The 17378-nt window shown below is 45.6% G+C and overlaps 1 protein-coding gene across 1 annotated transcript in view; it reads left to right on the top strand.

Annotated features, from left to right (window-relative positions):
• The window catches only part of LOC147679849 (melanin-concentrating hormone receptor 1-like), a 329946-nt gene extending 313778 nt beyond the window's left edge, over positions 1–16168 (top strand). The window contains exon 4 of the mRNA XM_086944759.1: positions 15872–16168. Within this exon, the coding sequence (XP_086800885.1) occupies positions 15872–16088 (217 nt within the window). The 3' untranslated portion in view covers positions 16089–16168. The remainder of the gene's footprint in view (positions 1–15871) is intronic.
• The last annotated feature ends 1210 nt before the right edge of the window (positions 16169–17378 follow it).

Genomic DNA, 17378 nt, shown 5'->3' with positions numbered 1-17378 from the left:
GCGGCCCCCGCTCCGCGGGTGCCGCTCGCCGAGGAGACTCTGCGTGTTTGAAGGACTTGGAGCGCTGTACTGCCATTGGGAGCCCCGTTGGTGACTATTATCTGCGTGGGACCCAGCAAGCGCCGGAGGACGGGACTGCGAGGCCCATCAGGCTGTGCGAGCTCCACCAAGCACACCTGTTGCCTCTTCCCGAGTCTCCGCCCCCCTGCTTGCCTGTTCGCCCTTAAACTCCTCGCGGCCCCCGCTCCGCGGGTGCCGCTCGCCGAGGAGACTCTGCGTGTTTGAAGGACTTGGAGCGCTGTACTGCCATTGGGAGCCCCGTTGGTGACTATTATCTGCGTGGGACCCAGCAAGCGCCGGAGGACGGGACTGTGAGGCCCATCAGGCTGTGCGAGCTCCACCAAGCACACCTGTTGCCTCTTCCCGAGTCTCCGCCCCCCTGCTTGCCTGTTCGCCCTTAAACTCCTCGCGGCCCCCGCTCCGCGGGTGCCGCTCGCCGAGGAGACTCTGCGTGTTTGAAGGACTTGGAGCGCTGTACTGCCATTGGGAGCCCCGTTGGTGACTATTATCTGCGTGGGACCCAGCAAGCGCCGGAGGACGGGACTGCGAGGCCCATCAGGCTGTGCGAGCTCCACCAAGCACACCTGTTGCCTCTTCCCGAGTCTCCGCCCCCCTGCTTGCCTGTTCGCCCTTAAACTCCTCGCGGCCCCCGCTCCGCGGGTGCCGCTCGCCGAGGAGACTCTGCGTGTTTGAAGGACTTGGAGCGCTGTACTGCCATTGGGAGCCCCGTTGGTGACTATTATCTGCGTGGGACCCAGCAAGCGCCGGAGGACGGGACTGCGAGGCCCATCAGGCTGTGCGAGCTCCACCAAGCACACCTGTTGCCTCTTCCCGAGTCTCCGCCCCCCTGCTTGCCTGTTCGCCCTTAAACTCCTCGCGGCCCCCGCTCCGCGGGTGCCGCTCGCCGAGGAGACTCTGCGTGTTTGAAGGACTTGGAGCGCTGTACTGCCATTGGGAGCCCCGTTGGTGACTATTATCTGCGTGGGACCCAGCAAGCGCCGGAGGACGGGACTGCGAGGCCCATCAGGCTGTGCGAGCTCCACCAAGCACACCTGTTGCCTCTTCCCGAGTCTCCGCCCCCTACACCAAATATCGTATATCATCTGGAAGGGCTGCGCGTTAGCGGGACGCGTGTGCGGGACCATTTCCGGGACAAAGCCCGGACTAAGGGCGGACCCTCTGAGACCCTCAGAGACACGAGGAGACCGGACTGGTCATACCCTTTTGCTTTCAGGTACTGATTGTGTTTACTATATTATAATTCCAACCATCGTGATCTGCCTCACCAAACGACCCCTTTAAATTAGCCATGGCAACAGTTAATGTTGAGCTGAACGCGCAGGATAAACAGGGTGTGCTAGTTAATGGGACTTTGGATAGTTATTTTTCCAAACCATCGCCTGATATTACCAGGGAGATTGTGCTAGCGGAGAGGCGGGCAGACCGTCGCCGTTCAGTGGAAAGCATGAAGAATGGATCAGCTTTACCATTAATATCCCCCGTGATTGGACCCTCTGTTAATACTGCTGGGGTAACAACAAACGAATTGACTCCTCTATTAGACAGCTTGCTCCCGGAGGCAAATACGGTTGCTCTTCCACCTGAAACCGTATCTCGAGTTGATTTGATCAACTTGTCGTCATCATCCACTGGAAGTGGCTTGTCAACTCTAAAGGGAGACGCCTTATTACAACAGCATGCAGCCCGTGCTAAGGCAAAAAAATTACCAACTACGGGGAACATCTATGGCCCCCCGCCGAACAAAAAGCGACGGAAAAGGAGGGATCCATTGCAACCCAAACTGAGCTGCCGTGACTTTGGAAAAAATTTGCCTATTGTTGTTAAGAATCCCTGTGTTGTTCAATCTGATTCTGAGGGGTTGGTCTGTATTATTGCATCACCAGTCACACCTAATACCCCTATAGATAAAGAGGTCAATAGGGAGCCAAGTGAGACAGTCATTGTCCATACTGAGAATAGGTGCCCCGTGTCCCTTCAGGATATTGAGAACTTAATTAGATCATATTCTGTATCTATCCTGGAGAGGCTAACGGAGGTGGAGTGTAGGCTGTCAAAAATTGAGATTGCTCTGCCTAAAATAGATCTTGTAGGCCACGATGATGTTAATTATGCAAATAATCAAGCATCTAAGGGGGTATCTCAAGTTTCGTCATCTGTTGTGCTACCTCCTCCCCCTATTGCTGCTCATGTTGTTCTTACACCTCCCTCAATTCAACCCGTACCAAAATCTTCGGAGAACCCAGCATCAGCTATTGCTCACCTCCATGTTAATTCCAGACCATCCCAAGAGGCAACTGGTGATCCAATGCTGGGGTCTGTTGTTAGCAAGACCAGCGTTAATACATCTAAAAATTCTGGCAATATAACCAATCTAGCTTTAACAGACCTAACAAGGGAAGCGAGGGAAACCAGACGCGCCTGGGGGAAACCTAAAAGGGTTCCACTGCCTGAACTTCCTCCAGAGGCAGTACCCTATGTGGTAGTCCTAACAGGTGTGCCGGCCCTTGAACAAAATAAGAGGGAGGGTTTTTTTCAACTAAAAAATAAGATAACCCACTGGTTGAGAGTACATAGGCCTATTGCAAATTATGTTAACGGGGACATAGTTCATGTTCGACGCCTCGAATGGTTGGGGGGAAGATCCAAAGATATCGATGGCGATGTAGTGGTTGTTAACTTCAGGGACCCAAACGCTGTTCACTACATATTGAACTGGCAGACGGGGAGTTCTAACAGTACTATAATCCCAAGACCTCTAACGTATTTTTACCCTAGGTCAGTGGTTGCTCCATCTCTTTTTCCCCTTTTACAGGGGTCAATTCAAACTCAGCCACTTAATTGTCGAATTATACAGAATGTTGGGAACAGTTATTGCTCTCAGTACCCCCCGATTTACCAGGGTATGAGAAACATGCCTTGTGCCCCTTGCCCTGCAACGGTTCAAGACTCCCTGGGTTGGCATTCCGTCCCAACTAGTCACCATAACTTTCACAGTTTTCAGGATAGAAGGATGGACCATCTGAAACCTTTCACGCCTCTTGAGACGTCCAATCGTTTTGACGTCTTCAGTGGCCTTGATGGTTGTGATTGAAGGTTGTTGGGTGGGGGGGTCGAGGGAGGGGATTCAAGGAACCATACTGAGATGAGGGTTGGAACAGGGCGCAAACTATTGCCAACTGTTGTATTCCGACCTCTGGGTATGAATGTTACATGTCATGATAATATCCCTGAAGATCAGGTAGGACTAATCCCTACCATAAGTCACTTACCTCTTGAGGAAATATCTTCGGGAACTGAACAAGTAGCATATAGTGGTGATGAGATGTCAAGGGTTAACACCGTCATGTCTTCTGCATTGGGGATTTCGGTTAAGCTTGTTAGTTGGAACGTAGCTGGGGTTGCCAGCAAATTGAGGGATCAAGACTGGGCTGCTTTTGTGGAATCCTTTGATTTTTGTCTACTCCAGGAGACCTGGGCAATCGATATTCCTCACAGGGTGGGCTACAAGACTTTTGGTATTGGAGCAGTCCCATCCAAGAGTGGTAGGCCGTCCGGGGGTCTTCTGATCTGGACAAGGATCAATCTCAGGGTTGACATAGAGGTGATAGACACAAACTCGGTAGATATCCTAGCATTAAAAATAACTACCTCCAATGGGAAGAAATTAGTCCTAATAAACATTTACAATAGGCCAACACCGTCATCAAAGGAATCCCTTATAGTTTCCAAACTGGATTACTTTTTGAGGGGGTTGAATCCTGGGGAGGATCTTATCATCTTGGCTGGGGATCTAAATTGTGACTATGAACCAGTGTCGGGCATAAGTGAGATTTTTGAGGAGGAAGATCAGGCAAACAAAATCCCACTCCTCGGGAGTAACAAATCCGTGAAATGTTCCATTCTGGCTCTGCAACTGATCAAATTATGTACAGAGCATCACCTTAGGGCCTGTAATGGCCGGTTACCGTCCGACACCTCGAAAAAATCAACCTTTAGGAGGAACACATACAGAAGCATCTTGGACTTTGTAATAGTTTCTATCCCCCTTTGGTCGTATCTCATAGATCTTGAAGTAATGGAGAGGGCTGAAAGTGACCACTTTCCACTAAACTTGTCACTAAACGCTGCATTTTTTAGCGACCCCTCCTCTCCTACCTGCTTTGAGGGGGGTGTTAGGGATGGTATTGATATTCACATCAGCAACAACAGGAGATCGCTAAAATGGCCTTTTATTTTGGATCATGGTGATATTTTGAGTGAAATTTACTCACTTTTTGCGGGTACCTTTGCTGCATATCTAAGCTTAACTCCTGAGGAGGAAGCAAGAACTTCCTTTCAGTCCATACACTTGGAGTTTTTCAAAAAATTAAAATTATTGGTAACCAAAATGCCCAAAAAACCCCAGCAGAAGACTCAGAATCTCTCTCACAGTAAGCCTTGGTATGACAGACTGTGCAGAGAGTCAAAGAGGGAAATGCTCATCGCTATTAAATCCAAATCGCAACTGGATGTTAAGATAGCTAGAAGTAACTACAAAACTATTCAAAGGACTTCGAAAATTGCGTGGGAGGAAGCAAAGTGGGCGGAATTACTGTCAGCTGCAAGATCACGAGACACTGTATTATTCTGGAAGCTGATAGCAAATGGGAACAAGGTGGGAAGGGTGATCAGAGACACATTCCTAGACGAGCAAACCTGGGTAACCCACTTTACCAATTTATACACGAAATATGATGATCCCCATACAGCATCTACTGTAGTAAGTCATGAACTTCCAGTGGACCCGCTGGTCTTTACCTTGGGGGAAACAGAGCTGGCTATTAGCCAAGTAAAAAATGGGAAAGCCCCAGGCTTGGATAAAATCCCTGGGGATCTTTACAAGCACGACTTGAAAATATGGGCACCATATATCAATTACCTATGCAACAAACTATCCCAAAGTTTAGAATTTCCTGAAAGTTGGAAAGGAGCTGAAATTGTTTTAATTTTTAAAAAAGGAGACAGGAAGGACCCCTGTAATTATCGTCCAATAAGCTTAATGGACATCCTTCAGAAAATTTACTCACGCCATATTTTATTACGTGTGAGTAATTGGTTGGACGAAAATTCATTTTTAACCAAATTTCAAGCCGGGTTCAGAACTAAAGTCAGCACAATAGATCAGTGCTTTAGATTCTGCTGCCTCTATTGGAAGTACGTAATGATAAAAAAGGCCCACTTGTATGTTGCCTTTGTTGATTTAAGGGCAGCATTCGATTTGGTGCCACGTGATCTTCTGTGGAAGACGCTGAGTGCAGCGGGCATGCCAAACAATATAGTAGCTCAAATTATAAAATTACATGATGGGAACTTCGCGAGAATTAGATGGGGACAAAACGGCGAACTCTCACGGAAAATTCCAATCGAACGTGGAGTTCGCCAGGGTTGCGTTCTGGCCCCCACGTTATTTTCTATCTTCGTGAATGATATTCCCTCTTACTTAGACAAATGTAAAAATGACGCACCTAAATTGAATGGCGAAAGGGTAGCATCTCTATTGTTTGCTGACGATACTATTCTGATATCGCAAACTAAAAATGGCTTGCAGATTTTATTGAATACTTTTAACGACTATTGTTGTCAAAAGGGGCTAGAGATAAATGTAAAAAAAACGAAATACATGGCCCTTAATCCAACCAAATCAGACAAGGGTTGTCTATTTTTGAATGGGATAAAGTTGGAATCAGTGTCTCACTTTTCATATTTAGGGGTGACGCTTGATTGTAACTTTACCTGGAAAGCTCAAATGGAAAAAAGCAAATTGTTATTTGCCCAGAACGTTAATCCAATCCTTAGAGAGCAAAGCTTAAGCACCAGCAAAGCGGTACGTCCCGTTATGGAACTTTTTAAATTCAAGGTTCAATCTTCAGTGTTATATGGTGCTGAACTGTGGGGGCCAGGCTCCAAGGAGACTTTTAGCATTCATGATAACAACTTTATGCGTAGCTTGGTTAGGGCTCCGAGAGGGACCCCACTAGTACCCCTGCAATTGGACCTCGACTTCAAAAGAACTGACCATCACGTTCTTATCAGACCACTTATGCTGTGGGTAAGATTGTGGCACGTTCCTGAGCTTCAGGTATATAGAGAAGGGCTGATGGAGATTATGGGGTTGGATAGTAACAAAAAAATACCTTGGCTAACACACGTTAGGACTTGGCTAAATCTTATAGGCCTGAAACACTTCTGGGAGCATCCCGAGCAGCTTCCTCCAAATCCCAAAGTAGTCCTGAAAAAAGGTTTTTGGTCCTATGTAGCAAATATGGCTGTAAACCTCAGTACTAGCGGTTCATTGGTATCAAAATTTTTAAGTTTTAAGGGTGAACCCCTTTATGAGTCCTTTATGGACGAGATAGAGCCTCCACTTGCCAAGACACTTTTTCTTAAGTTCAGATACGGAAATCTTCGATTGAAAGCAACTTTGTCATGTTGGGCAAGGAACCGTGACCCATTGGCCGAGGAATTGGACAAAGTTTGTTCACTTTGTGAACATAATCAAATTGAGAATGTGCAGCACATTCTCTTTTTTTGTCCTATCTATGCCCATGAGAGGAAAAGATGGATCAAACCGATATGTCTTTTATTAGGTTTGAGGTCTTGTGGTCAGGCTCTGAGAATTTTGACTACCAATACTTCACAACAGATCATATTTAGTGTGAGTAGATTTTTACTTGCCATTTGCTACCGTAGGAAAAGAATGGGCCTTCAGTTGTGAATTGAACTCCCAATCTCCATTCACATTGTCCTATTTATGGAATTGATTTGTTTATAGTAGTACTAACTGCTTTAGACAATTGAATTTGCTTACAGAATTATTGAGGTGTCCTCCCGTCTCATATGTTTTTATTGCCATGCTCCACGATTATTCAACTTTTGTTGCACAGTTAAATAGAATGTATTTTTCACTTTATTTTTTAAGTGATTGTGCTTATGTTATTGACATGTAACTTTTAATGAAACGTAATGTTTAAACTGTTCTTTTATGGCGTAATGCCGAAATAAAGATTTGAAAATGAAATGAAACCTCCCAATTCCTCCGCATGATCTGTACCCTTCACCTGCCTCCACACATCCACCGGAACCAGTAACCCAAAGAACAATTCTATGTCACCTAAAGTCATGACCGTCGAGGAAGCTGCTTCCGTCAAATCTTTGTAATAAGCAGTCAGGTTTTTTCTAGAGTCGGGCAACTGCGCCTTCAGCGCCAACACCTCGCTCCGTTTCCAAGGCGTGTATACCCACTGTTCCTGGAAACGAGCCTTTACACGAGCTCTGGTCACAGCATTAGTTACTGGGTCTACCACTTCAGGCACTTCAGGATGGAAAATAGGGTGAACTTCGCGCATTGGATGTGCTCCAAAAAAATAGGGCCCTCCTGCTGACGGCAATTCATTTCTATATTCCAACAAAGTCCGCAGATTCTGTAACACATCCCTCATACTAGTATTAGCCCTATAGGCTCTGTCCTTAATGTCATAAAGAACCTGGGGCGCCGTTCCACCATAACCCTGCTCCCACAACGCTATCAGCGTCATTGAAATATGCCATAAAGCATGCTGCTGCATCAGAGGCTCATAATCCTTCATTGTGGACCAGATGTCTTCCAGTACATAAATAGGACTCCTAGCCAACTGACAAGCCTGATGGGCCACCATCGTTTTTTTCATCCAACCCAACAGTAGAGCGTGTAAGCAATTTACGTACTTGGGTAAGTATCCCACCTCCGGCACCTCGAATCGGGGTCATCAACTCACCTTGGGGGGTAGCGCTAGCAGAAACAGTGGGAAGTGCAGAAGAAATCGCAGAGGGGCAGGTGAGCTCGCCTCAAAGAAAGAAACCAAGGGCGTGGTCACGGAAGAGGTGACAGAAGGCAATGCTTGTTCAACATCTCAACAAAGTAGGGGCCGAAACAGAGGAAGTGGGGTGCCGAACAAGGAAGGAGCAACCGTTTGCGGAACTGAAACCACCGCAGGGGAAGCAGAACCTGTCAACACGGGGTACAATAATTGCGGAGCATACGGGGGAGGGGGCCGAGCATTCAAAATGTCCTCCATCTCATCTCGCTCTTCCTCTCTTACTACATAGCTTTTATCCGTCTGTAACCTATGAAGTCTGTCTGCGCGCTCAATCTGTATCTCATTCTCTTTCTTAGTATGTTCTCTCGCCTTTTGTGCCATCGTCTGCGCTGCTCTCTTCTGAGCCACCTTCTCCTCTCTCATCTGTTGTTCCCTTACTTCTTTCTGCCACATCCTCAAGGAATCGAACATACTCTGGTGGCTACGCTTAGCAAATAACCTGTTCTGCAAATAATCTAATTTTGCCACATCGAAAGAGCCAGTCAACGGCCATTGCAAATCTACGTTACCCTTGGTATACTTGTGCCACAAAGTATTAAACAAAATTGGAGTCAATCCATGTTTAACATACATCTCGAAATTAGGTGAGCCCTCCACTGGGGCGGGTTGGCTCTCAGCCAATCTAGTGTCCGAGGCACCGCAGCAGCATCCGAGGCACCGTAGCTTACTGAAACGCGGCATCTTCACCCACTCAATAACACATCAACATGAAATTCACACTCACCCTCTCACCAACACCCAGACCGCACAATCAGAACTAAACACGCACACATATATTCACGCTTCCTATGCGTCAAATCCCTGCCAAACACATGTTACCAAAAATGGGACAAGCCCGTCGACCAAGTCCTGGGGAACATGGACCCTACCACAGACCGAACAGTACACTCACTGTTCTGAGATTGGGGAACACATCCGCCACCCGGGCGGCACTACAGATCGCTGCGCACTTTACCACAGGAGACCCGGGACCCGCTCCCAACAAACCACACACACTAGGGGTTCGGGGTGAGTCCCAGGATCCACCCGCAATGAGCCACGCCTCGACCGCAGTACCACCCGGTCGGATGACCACAAACAAACGTCCACCCAACCTCCGCCAAGTCTGTCAGAGCACCACTCGCACTCTGAGTTCCCCAGAGTACACTAGCCCCAGGAGCACACGGGCTCCTCCAACCACTAGAGACACGCCGGTCTCGGAGACACACCACTCTCTTGGAGCGTCCCAACTCCCTCAATCAACAGTCGGACCACTCACCTTCTATACGCGGTACCAACCTCTACCGTTCTCCAACGCCGGCTGCTGGGACCAACACGGTCAGCTCCAAAGTTCCGCCTTCCGGACCCCAGCGCAGGATCATGAACCGGGACCTCTCCCGATCAGCAGGGTGGGGCAGCGCTGCGAGAACCAAGCTCGGCATCAAATGGGTATCCGGACCCACCGTGCCGACCAGAGGATCCCCGGCCTTCTGCTACCCACTTACGGGTGAGAAAGATCCTTATCGCGGGTCCCTGTTCGGGCGCCATCTGATAAGCGTGGCTCAAATCCACCCGAGTGACTTACCGCACTCACCTATAATTACCAAGTAAGATGTCAGCCGGACGGTGGAGAAGAATAAACAAAGTATTTTATTAGGCCACAAACTCCCATATGAGAGGGCCCTGTCCGACCTCACCCCTAGGAGTGCGCCGAGAGGACTGACTCATCTCATCACAGCAATACATTATAACATAGTACAGCGAAGTAAAACACGCCCATACTGGAAAAGTACTGGACCCCGGAGAGGGTGAACAATGGCCTCACACAACAGGCATCAGCACCTGCAATAGCAACATTTGGTTATCTCTGCCCAATGCCGCGGAGCCAGGCCTCAGCATCTCCAGAGCATGAGAACATTATTGATTAGGTTTTTGTTATTAGTTTCGATCACAGTTAGCTAAGAAACGAAAACTGCTGCGTTCAGGGTTTTTCCTATCCCTACGGGAGGGGGAATGAGCGAGTGCGACTCGCACACATAGAGAAGCACCCCAAAATGGTGGCACACAAGCTAAGCTAAGAAAACTGAATAACATCACACGCATAAATGAATAATGAGATGGAGAATATAAACGTAAATGCATAAATGAATACATCATTAGTTAGACACATTATGCTAACTCATAAATGTAAATGTAAGTGGGTGGGGCATCGGAAAATGAAACCTATCAATTAGATAAAGGGTAGCACCTTTGGTACAAGTACATTTCAGGCAGTGGTGTGTCTTATCATTCACCAGCAAAAAGTAGAAAATATCTGGTATGAATTGGCTTTAGGATTTCTCTAATGCTGATTAAAGTCACTGTCAAAATGTGATTGTTATTAGGCAATATGATCTGTGAAGTTATATGGTCCATACACTGTTCAACAAATGATTGCTTATCCTGAATTGGATTGTAAATGATGTTTATTATGGTAACTCTCTTGTCATTGAACTTAATATCAACAAGACGTTAAAACATAGGAAAGACTCAGTTACCACTTGCCTGCAGAGAGTTTTATGTAGATTATTGCTGCTCCACTACTGAGCCAAAAGAACGTTGGCATACGCAGGAGGGATAACTAGATCCATGAACGCTTTTGATCATTGTTGAACCACATTTACCTTTTTCTTAAAAACTACAATATTAGCGAGAGGCCAAGAGCCTGAAGCCTGTTGTCCCTATTGTGCTTGTAAAAACATCTCACACAGCACAGGGCCTAAGAGGGAGAAAAAAGCCTTATAGCATTCGAGCGGAATTTTTTCAACTCCAACAGCTTTCCTGAATGCCAGATCTTTGAGAGCCACCTGTATTTCTTCTAATATGTGCATCTAACAGGTCCCAATCTTCGGGCCAATCCTATCATATGGGATTGAATCCAAATAAGCAATGTGCTTTCCTCCTCTTGTGCCCCCTCGGCCTGATAGAGCCCTTCATAGGACACTTGGAACACCTCCCGGATACCCTCTGGGTCAGTAATGCAATAGCCCTGATGATCTATGATTTCGTCAGTCTGCCCTTGGGACACTTTTTGCCTAGTGGATACTGCGAGAAGATGTTCAACCCAATTTCTATATTTGTAGCACTCACGCCTCCCAGACAGATATATCTCTGCTACTCTCTTTCCAGAGATATCATTAATAGCCGTTTTAACTAAGGCAAGCTTATGCTGGATACTTTCAGGGTCTGCACCACCTGAAATATTAGTAGGTTTCCGCCTGAAAGAAATAGTAGAAGTTTTCAACCTCCCCAAGCTCACTATATAGTTCACTCATAAGCTGATTCTGTAGGTTCTGGCAGTGTAGACAAAAACTAATTGTTTCACCCCTTATCCCGATTGGGGTACTACCTATATTAAATTTGAAGAATTTGGGAATCCAGGTGTTCATATGCGTAATATAGTCTGCATCAGTGAGCAGACCTTTCTCAAATGACCAATTCTGTACAGTTCTGCCTTGGCCAGGAAACAGAATATCAATTACACAAATGAATTATGGTCAGACATGACCCAGGGACATTTTTCACGTTGACAGCCCTGGAGCACACTAAGTGATATCAAAAAGTAATCCAATCAAGCATGTGTCATGTGTGGGGGCCGAGTAGAAGGTGTAGCTGGGATATGGTGCTTTATTCTTGTGCCATGCATCCACCAGTCCATGGTACCTCATCAAACTATACAAAGCTGTAAATACTCTGTTTACAACCAGAATAAATACTATCCTGCCATAAAAGAATCCACCAGCCAAACTAAGATTCGTATCCCCACAAACTATAATCATGTTTGGCCACAGTGCCAAATCGATATCCCTAAAATTCAAAATCGCAGGATCATCTAGAATCGACCCATACACGGAACATAGGGTAAAACTGCCTGTGTTATACAGACATTCAGATCACCCATATGCCATGTTTATCGGCAGAACAGCACTTAAAACTGCTAAACATTTTGCGAGCCAATTTGGCAACCTCTCAAGTCCTAGTACTTTGTGTAGTACATGTTATTAATAAGAAGCTGAGGGATTCCAACAAATGTTTCCTTCACCCCTCAATATGTGTCTCCTGCAGTCAGAGGATGTCGGCCCACAATATGTTTAGATCTTCTGCAACCTTCAATCTTTTGTTAACATAATTCAAGCCATCGATTTTAATCATCGCAATACAAAGCATCATCATATGACTCATAATAAAAGTTTAACTATGTGAAGACCTAGAGCACTTTGTCAAATGTCTGCACCAGCCTTTTCAGTATTATGCTGAGGTATACCAATGCTGCAATGTTAAATTGGCTCTCCTCCTCACCTTCAAACATTCCCTAGAGTGACAATCCCTACAAACCCCTTCCCCTCCCAGCCCACATCTTATTGTTACCCTCCCCTCTACCTCCCAACACACTTGACTCCCTCCCCCAACACCAATGCATTGAAGCAATCAGACCTCCCAAGGTCTTAGTGATGCCTCACATGTTCACCTTCTGCAACCTCCCTCCCAACTCTGTCAATCTAAATTTTTGAGAACTAGAAAAGAGAACCCAAAAAAAAAGAAAACAGATTTTAATAGTGGAGTGCTAGGGTCTCAGTGCATGCTGAGACACACATTTCAGAGAGATGATTAAGAAACTGACTGGTGGAAAAAACATAACCTACCCCTTGCAAAAACAAGAATTCATCAAAAATTACCAACATGTTCAATAATCAGTAGATAAGAGCAAAGTATTAAATCCCCTTAACTCCCGGGTGATAGTTCATTCAGATATTATTTGGCATTGACCTCAGACATAAATGTGCATATCTTGCCCTTAAATTGTTATTCAAGTAGGCAGGATTAATTAAAAAGGCTTTGACACCTATGGCCTGAAATGAGCTGCCTTAACCTCCATCTCCTCTCAACCATGACATGGTAAAAATCTGGCCACACAAAAAATGTCTGACAGTTGAAACTGCGCCTAGTATCATGACAGGCCTTCTCAAAAATTGCTTGCCTCAGTAAATAGTTTCTGAAGTACACAATATTGGCTCTAGGCCTATTAGCACTTTCTTCTGGTGACTGACCCTGTTTCCTGAGCATCCGCTAAAAGCGGTGTACCCTCTGTACCTCCAAGTCCCAATTACATGATGTGAGCTCAGAAAAGGCTCCTTTGAGAAGGTCCAGAATGAAAGCCCTGATTTTGTTGCTTTCCACCCCTTCCGTAATTCCCAGAAACCTGAGATTGTTCCACCTCTGTCAATTCTCAGAGTCCTCGATTTTCCATAATATGTCAGTTATCTGAAACTCATGAGATTCAGCCTGACCTTTGAGTACTCGCAGATCAGCTTCTATCAATGCTGCATATTCTTCCACTGAAGATATCCGTTCTCTAATTTCCACACAGGCCTTACTAACTTTCATTATTGCTCCCTTGTAATTTTTTGGATGCCAGACAGGCCCTGTGGCAATTGCTGTGAGTCTCTTCCTGATGTTGCTTTATTGAACTATATATAAACCTCAGCATAGGCTCTTCTAATTCCTCTGTGTGGGTCAGCTGCTTTCTTTCCAGAGGGGACACTTCCAACTCAAGTGTGAGGTTCTGGATATACCTGTTGAGTTGCACATTAGTCCCAGTTCAGAACCGACAAAGCCTGTGACCTATTCTCTTCTTCAGCCAGACAGATTTTTTCTCTCTTTTGATTTCCTCTGTTGTTTTATTTGTCTGACTGTGGTGCTTGGCTCTTCAGATAAACTATGTGCGCTTGCCACTGAGGCAGATAAACAAAAATCTTTATCCAAATCACAGAGGCTAGGACTGGGATTAGAGGAATCTGATCCATCGGTAAGTGAAACTCATTTGTCTCCCAAGTCAAGAGAATCCTTTTGACTCTTATACGTCTCTATGCCTCCCACCAAAGGTTTAATATTATTGTTATTGCCAGAGTCGAACACCTTGTAATCCCAGATTTCTTTTTTAATTTATGTAGCCTATTTAACCTAGTAGGCATCAAAGGGGCAAGTAAGAGAACCCTTTGTGTCTCCTGCGGTGAATCCCCAATAAATCTCAACCCTTGGGCCACAAAGCATTGGAGCTCAGTGACAAAATCTGTTCTGGGGGATATTCATAACCTTGGGAACTTGCCCCCGATGCCCCCTTGCTTGCCTCTGACCTGTGGGATGATCAATGTCTCATGGCCACTGTAGCCCAAGCTCAACATTGAGGTCTGGAAACCAGGTAATTGCCCTTCCGAATGAGGTTACATGAAGGCCGTTATGCTCTGTTTAGCTACAGGCTTACCCTCTTGATTAAGATCGGCCTCTGACCCCTGCACGGTATCATCCGCAGGAGCAGGTTTGAGTAACTGTAGCCGATTTCCAGGGATTAAGGGCCTGCTGACACGAGGTCATCATTACTGAAATGGAAGGATCTTGGTTACTCAAACCTGCTCTTGCGGACACTCACCTGTGACAGATCAAAAAACAGCAGGATGAGGAACTGATGCTATTTATGCCACGTGTGGTGAGTGAAGATACTGATAAACAAATTGTAGCTGCATACTCGTTTCTACTGAGTGACTCAACTGTATTTAAATGTCTTCACAAGTATGCAGCCACCCTCACTATGAGAGAAAGAAAAAGAGAAAAAGACACATTAAGTGATGGCAGACGCTATATTAAGACAGCACAGGAGACTCTTAGTTTGTCATCGCTCACCTGACAGCAGCTGTCCATTAGAAAGGATAATAGGACTGTTTAAATTGTGGTATATGTAAATATAAAATGTGACTGGCATTGAAAAAGGCTGTTTAGCTCAAACACGTTTGCCAACATATTATTGAATAACGGTCAAATACCGCAGTGTGCTCCGAGATTTGGTGTTCTATGTTGTACATGGTGGCCACTGCCATGCAAGGAGGCACCCATCCGTAAGAAGTTCGGCAGTACAAAGTGGCATTTTGTGGTAAAATATACATATTTTACAACTATAATTATAGATATATAGATGTATATATATAACCTACTGGTGGTTGCCAGTAGGTAGTTATAGTTAGGATGTAGTTTCCATAGGAAGAGCGTTTAATTATTTGCCAATACCTTTAGCGTTGTTTTACTAATCCTTGCGAATATCTTCAAAACTAGTTTGTCACTCACTTCAGCTGCTGTCTTGAAAATTTCAGGGTGATCCGTCAAGCGGGGAGGTAAGAAAAAGAGGGGGTCCCAAAACATGTATTCCCTATGTTAATTTTCACTGGAAACTTTAGACACAGCTACAGCCCGAACTGCTGAATAGAATTACATCAAATTTTGCAGAAAGGTAGCTGTTAGTCCAGAAAGCACCCTTTTTGTTAAATAGTGTAAATCCGTTCAGGAGTTATTTAAAGATTTTTCAGATCTACAACGGGATGCGAAGGGTTTGCGACCCCTCCCGAGATCTCGTGCTGAGATCTGATTGGATGCCAACACTTCAAACCACGAAGTGTTGGCAGCCATCTTGTGACTCAGTTAAACTGAGACACAGATTTTTTGTTTTTTTTAAAGAAAAGGTTGCAGGGTAGAAACACCCTGACCCCTTAGGCCTCTCGGGGTGGTCCCCACAGAAGGGAGGGCAAAAAAAAGGTTGGGGGGATCAGCGGATCCGGCAGAATTTTTTTTAAAAGCGAAGCGCCACCCTTCGCTCATTATCACCCCCTGAGTGGGTCAGGTCCAGGGGGCATTATGCAAATAAAGGAGAAGGTGCACCTGCCCACCCTCCTGCGCCTTATTATTCCCTGTGGACCACAACCTCCCCAGGAATTCTTTACTAATTAATGTGGGGTAGGCCCTAGGCCTAGTGCGTCTAAAAGAATAGAATACTGATCTGACTGTCTGTAGAATTTTTAATGGAGTTTGTCCACATTTTTTTCTTATTCCAGATACTGCCGCTTCTTTATGAGATGGCGAGGGCTAGAGACCGGCAGCGCCCTTCCGACGCAGGAACGGACCTCAACAGTGTACAGCCCTCAGGTCACACAGGGTGCCTCACAACGGAGGAGGCGTCCATTTGGAACAGACACGCCGCCATGTTCCGTTACTGAGGCCACGCGCATCAGCGTCACCGTCAACGGACAGGAAGACAACAGCTTTGTGTAACAATAGAAAGGGCACCGCACAGAAGGTCGTTAAAGATGTTAGGTCCGTTGACACCACAAGTTCGTCTTCTGATAAACGCAGATAAGACGCCTTCCAGGAAACAGTTACCTGGTAACCAAGTATGTCTGATGCCGTATATGGTAAACACGCATGTCTGCCGCGTGACTGGCACTAGCCAATAAACATGACTGCCACCATGTTTCCATTAAAATGAGATTCCTTTTTTTCTGATGAATCATTTTTTGTTTCAGAGTCGAATCCTTTGTTTGAGAGAATAATTCAGGCAAAGACTGCTATGTGGGAAAGGAGCACCTGTTTCTTAAGAGACAATCATTTGCTCGAAAGAAGATTTACTGGATCCATAGAGCCTTTCACTTTTTCTGGCTGAATCCTTTGATTTAACGATTAATCCAGAGTGCATAGTTCCAATCAGACTATTGTTTTGAAGGCTCTTCCCTCATTTCACCCAAATTGTAAGCAATTGTTTTACATTTTTTGTAGTGTCCCTCCAGAACATTTGTCTAGTCGAATATATTTCCAGGAAAGTGAGCTGGACCACCATCTTTATGTCAAAGCACAACGTGCAAGTTCACTGTGTTGCTGGCATGGCCTTGCACCCCTGGACCTTGAGGCCTTGTGTGTGTGGGCATTTGTTATATGTCCATGCGACGGACAGATACATGTTCCGCATCTTGGTATGCGCATTTGTGTGTGCATGTGTTTTGTGTGCACGTTTTTTGTGTGTACGTGCTTTGTGCGCATGTGTGTGTGCGTGTGTGTGAATAAGTGGAATCATTGCAGGTGTTACTTTTTTTTATTACAGGGAAACTACTTCAGTAGCAACGTATTGCACCGGTGAGACACAGGGAGGTAGCAGGAAACAGTCAAAGAGACACAAGGAAAGGGCTAAGATTGTCAATTGAGTGAACAAGCTTCTCGTTCCCACAATGCTTTGGGGAGAAGTCATTTCCCAAGTAGCCCATGTTAAAGCAGAAAACCCACCCTTGACTGAGCAAGTATGTGATACAGAGAAATAACATTTCCAGTGATTGTGGTATTGGTGGCCCTTGAATTCCTCCTTTTGCAACTCGTTGGCAATTCCTTTTCCTAAAGGCAGGACAAATAAGCTTCCTGAGAAAATTTCTGTCACTTTAGGAACTCACAGTGGCACCAAAACCAAGCATCTTCTTCTCTTATGCACAGGCCAGGATCTATAGCTATTGTGTAGACAAGCACCCTACCCCAGTTTCTTAAGGTTATTTTAAACATGACAGGCACAGAAGATCCCGT

Source organism: Lissotriton vulgaris, chromosome 11 (genome assembly GCF_964263255.1).
Source record: "Lissotriton vulgaris chromosome 11, aLisVul1.2, whole genome shotgun sequence".
NCBI classification, from domain to species: Eukaryota; Metazoa; Chordata; class Amphibia; order Caudata; family Salamandridae; genus Lissotriton; species Lissotriton vulgaris.
The sequence above is the reverse complement of the archived record's forward strand: the minus strand, read 5'-3'. Positions and strand labels throughout refer to the sequence as shown.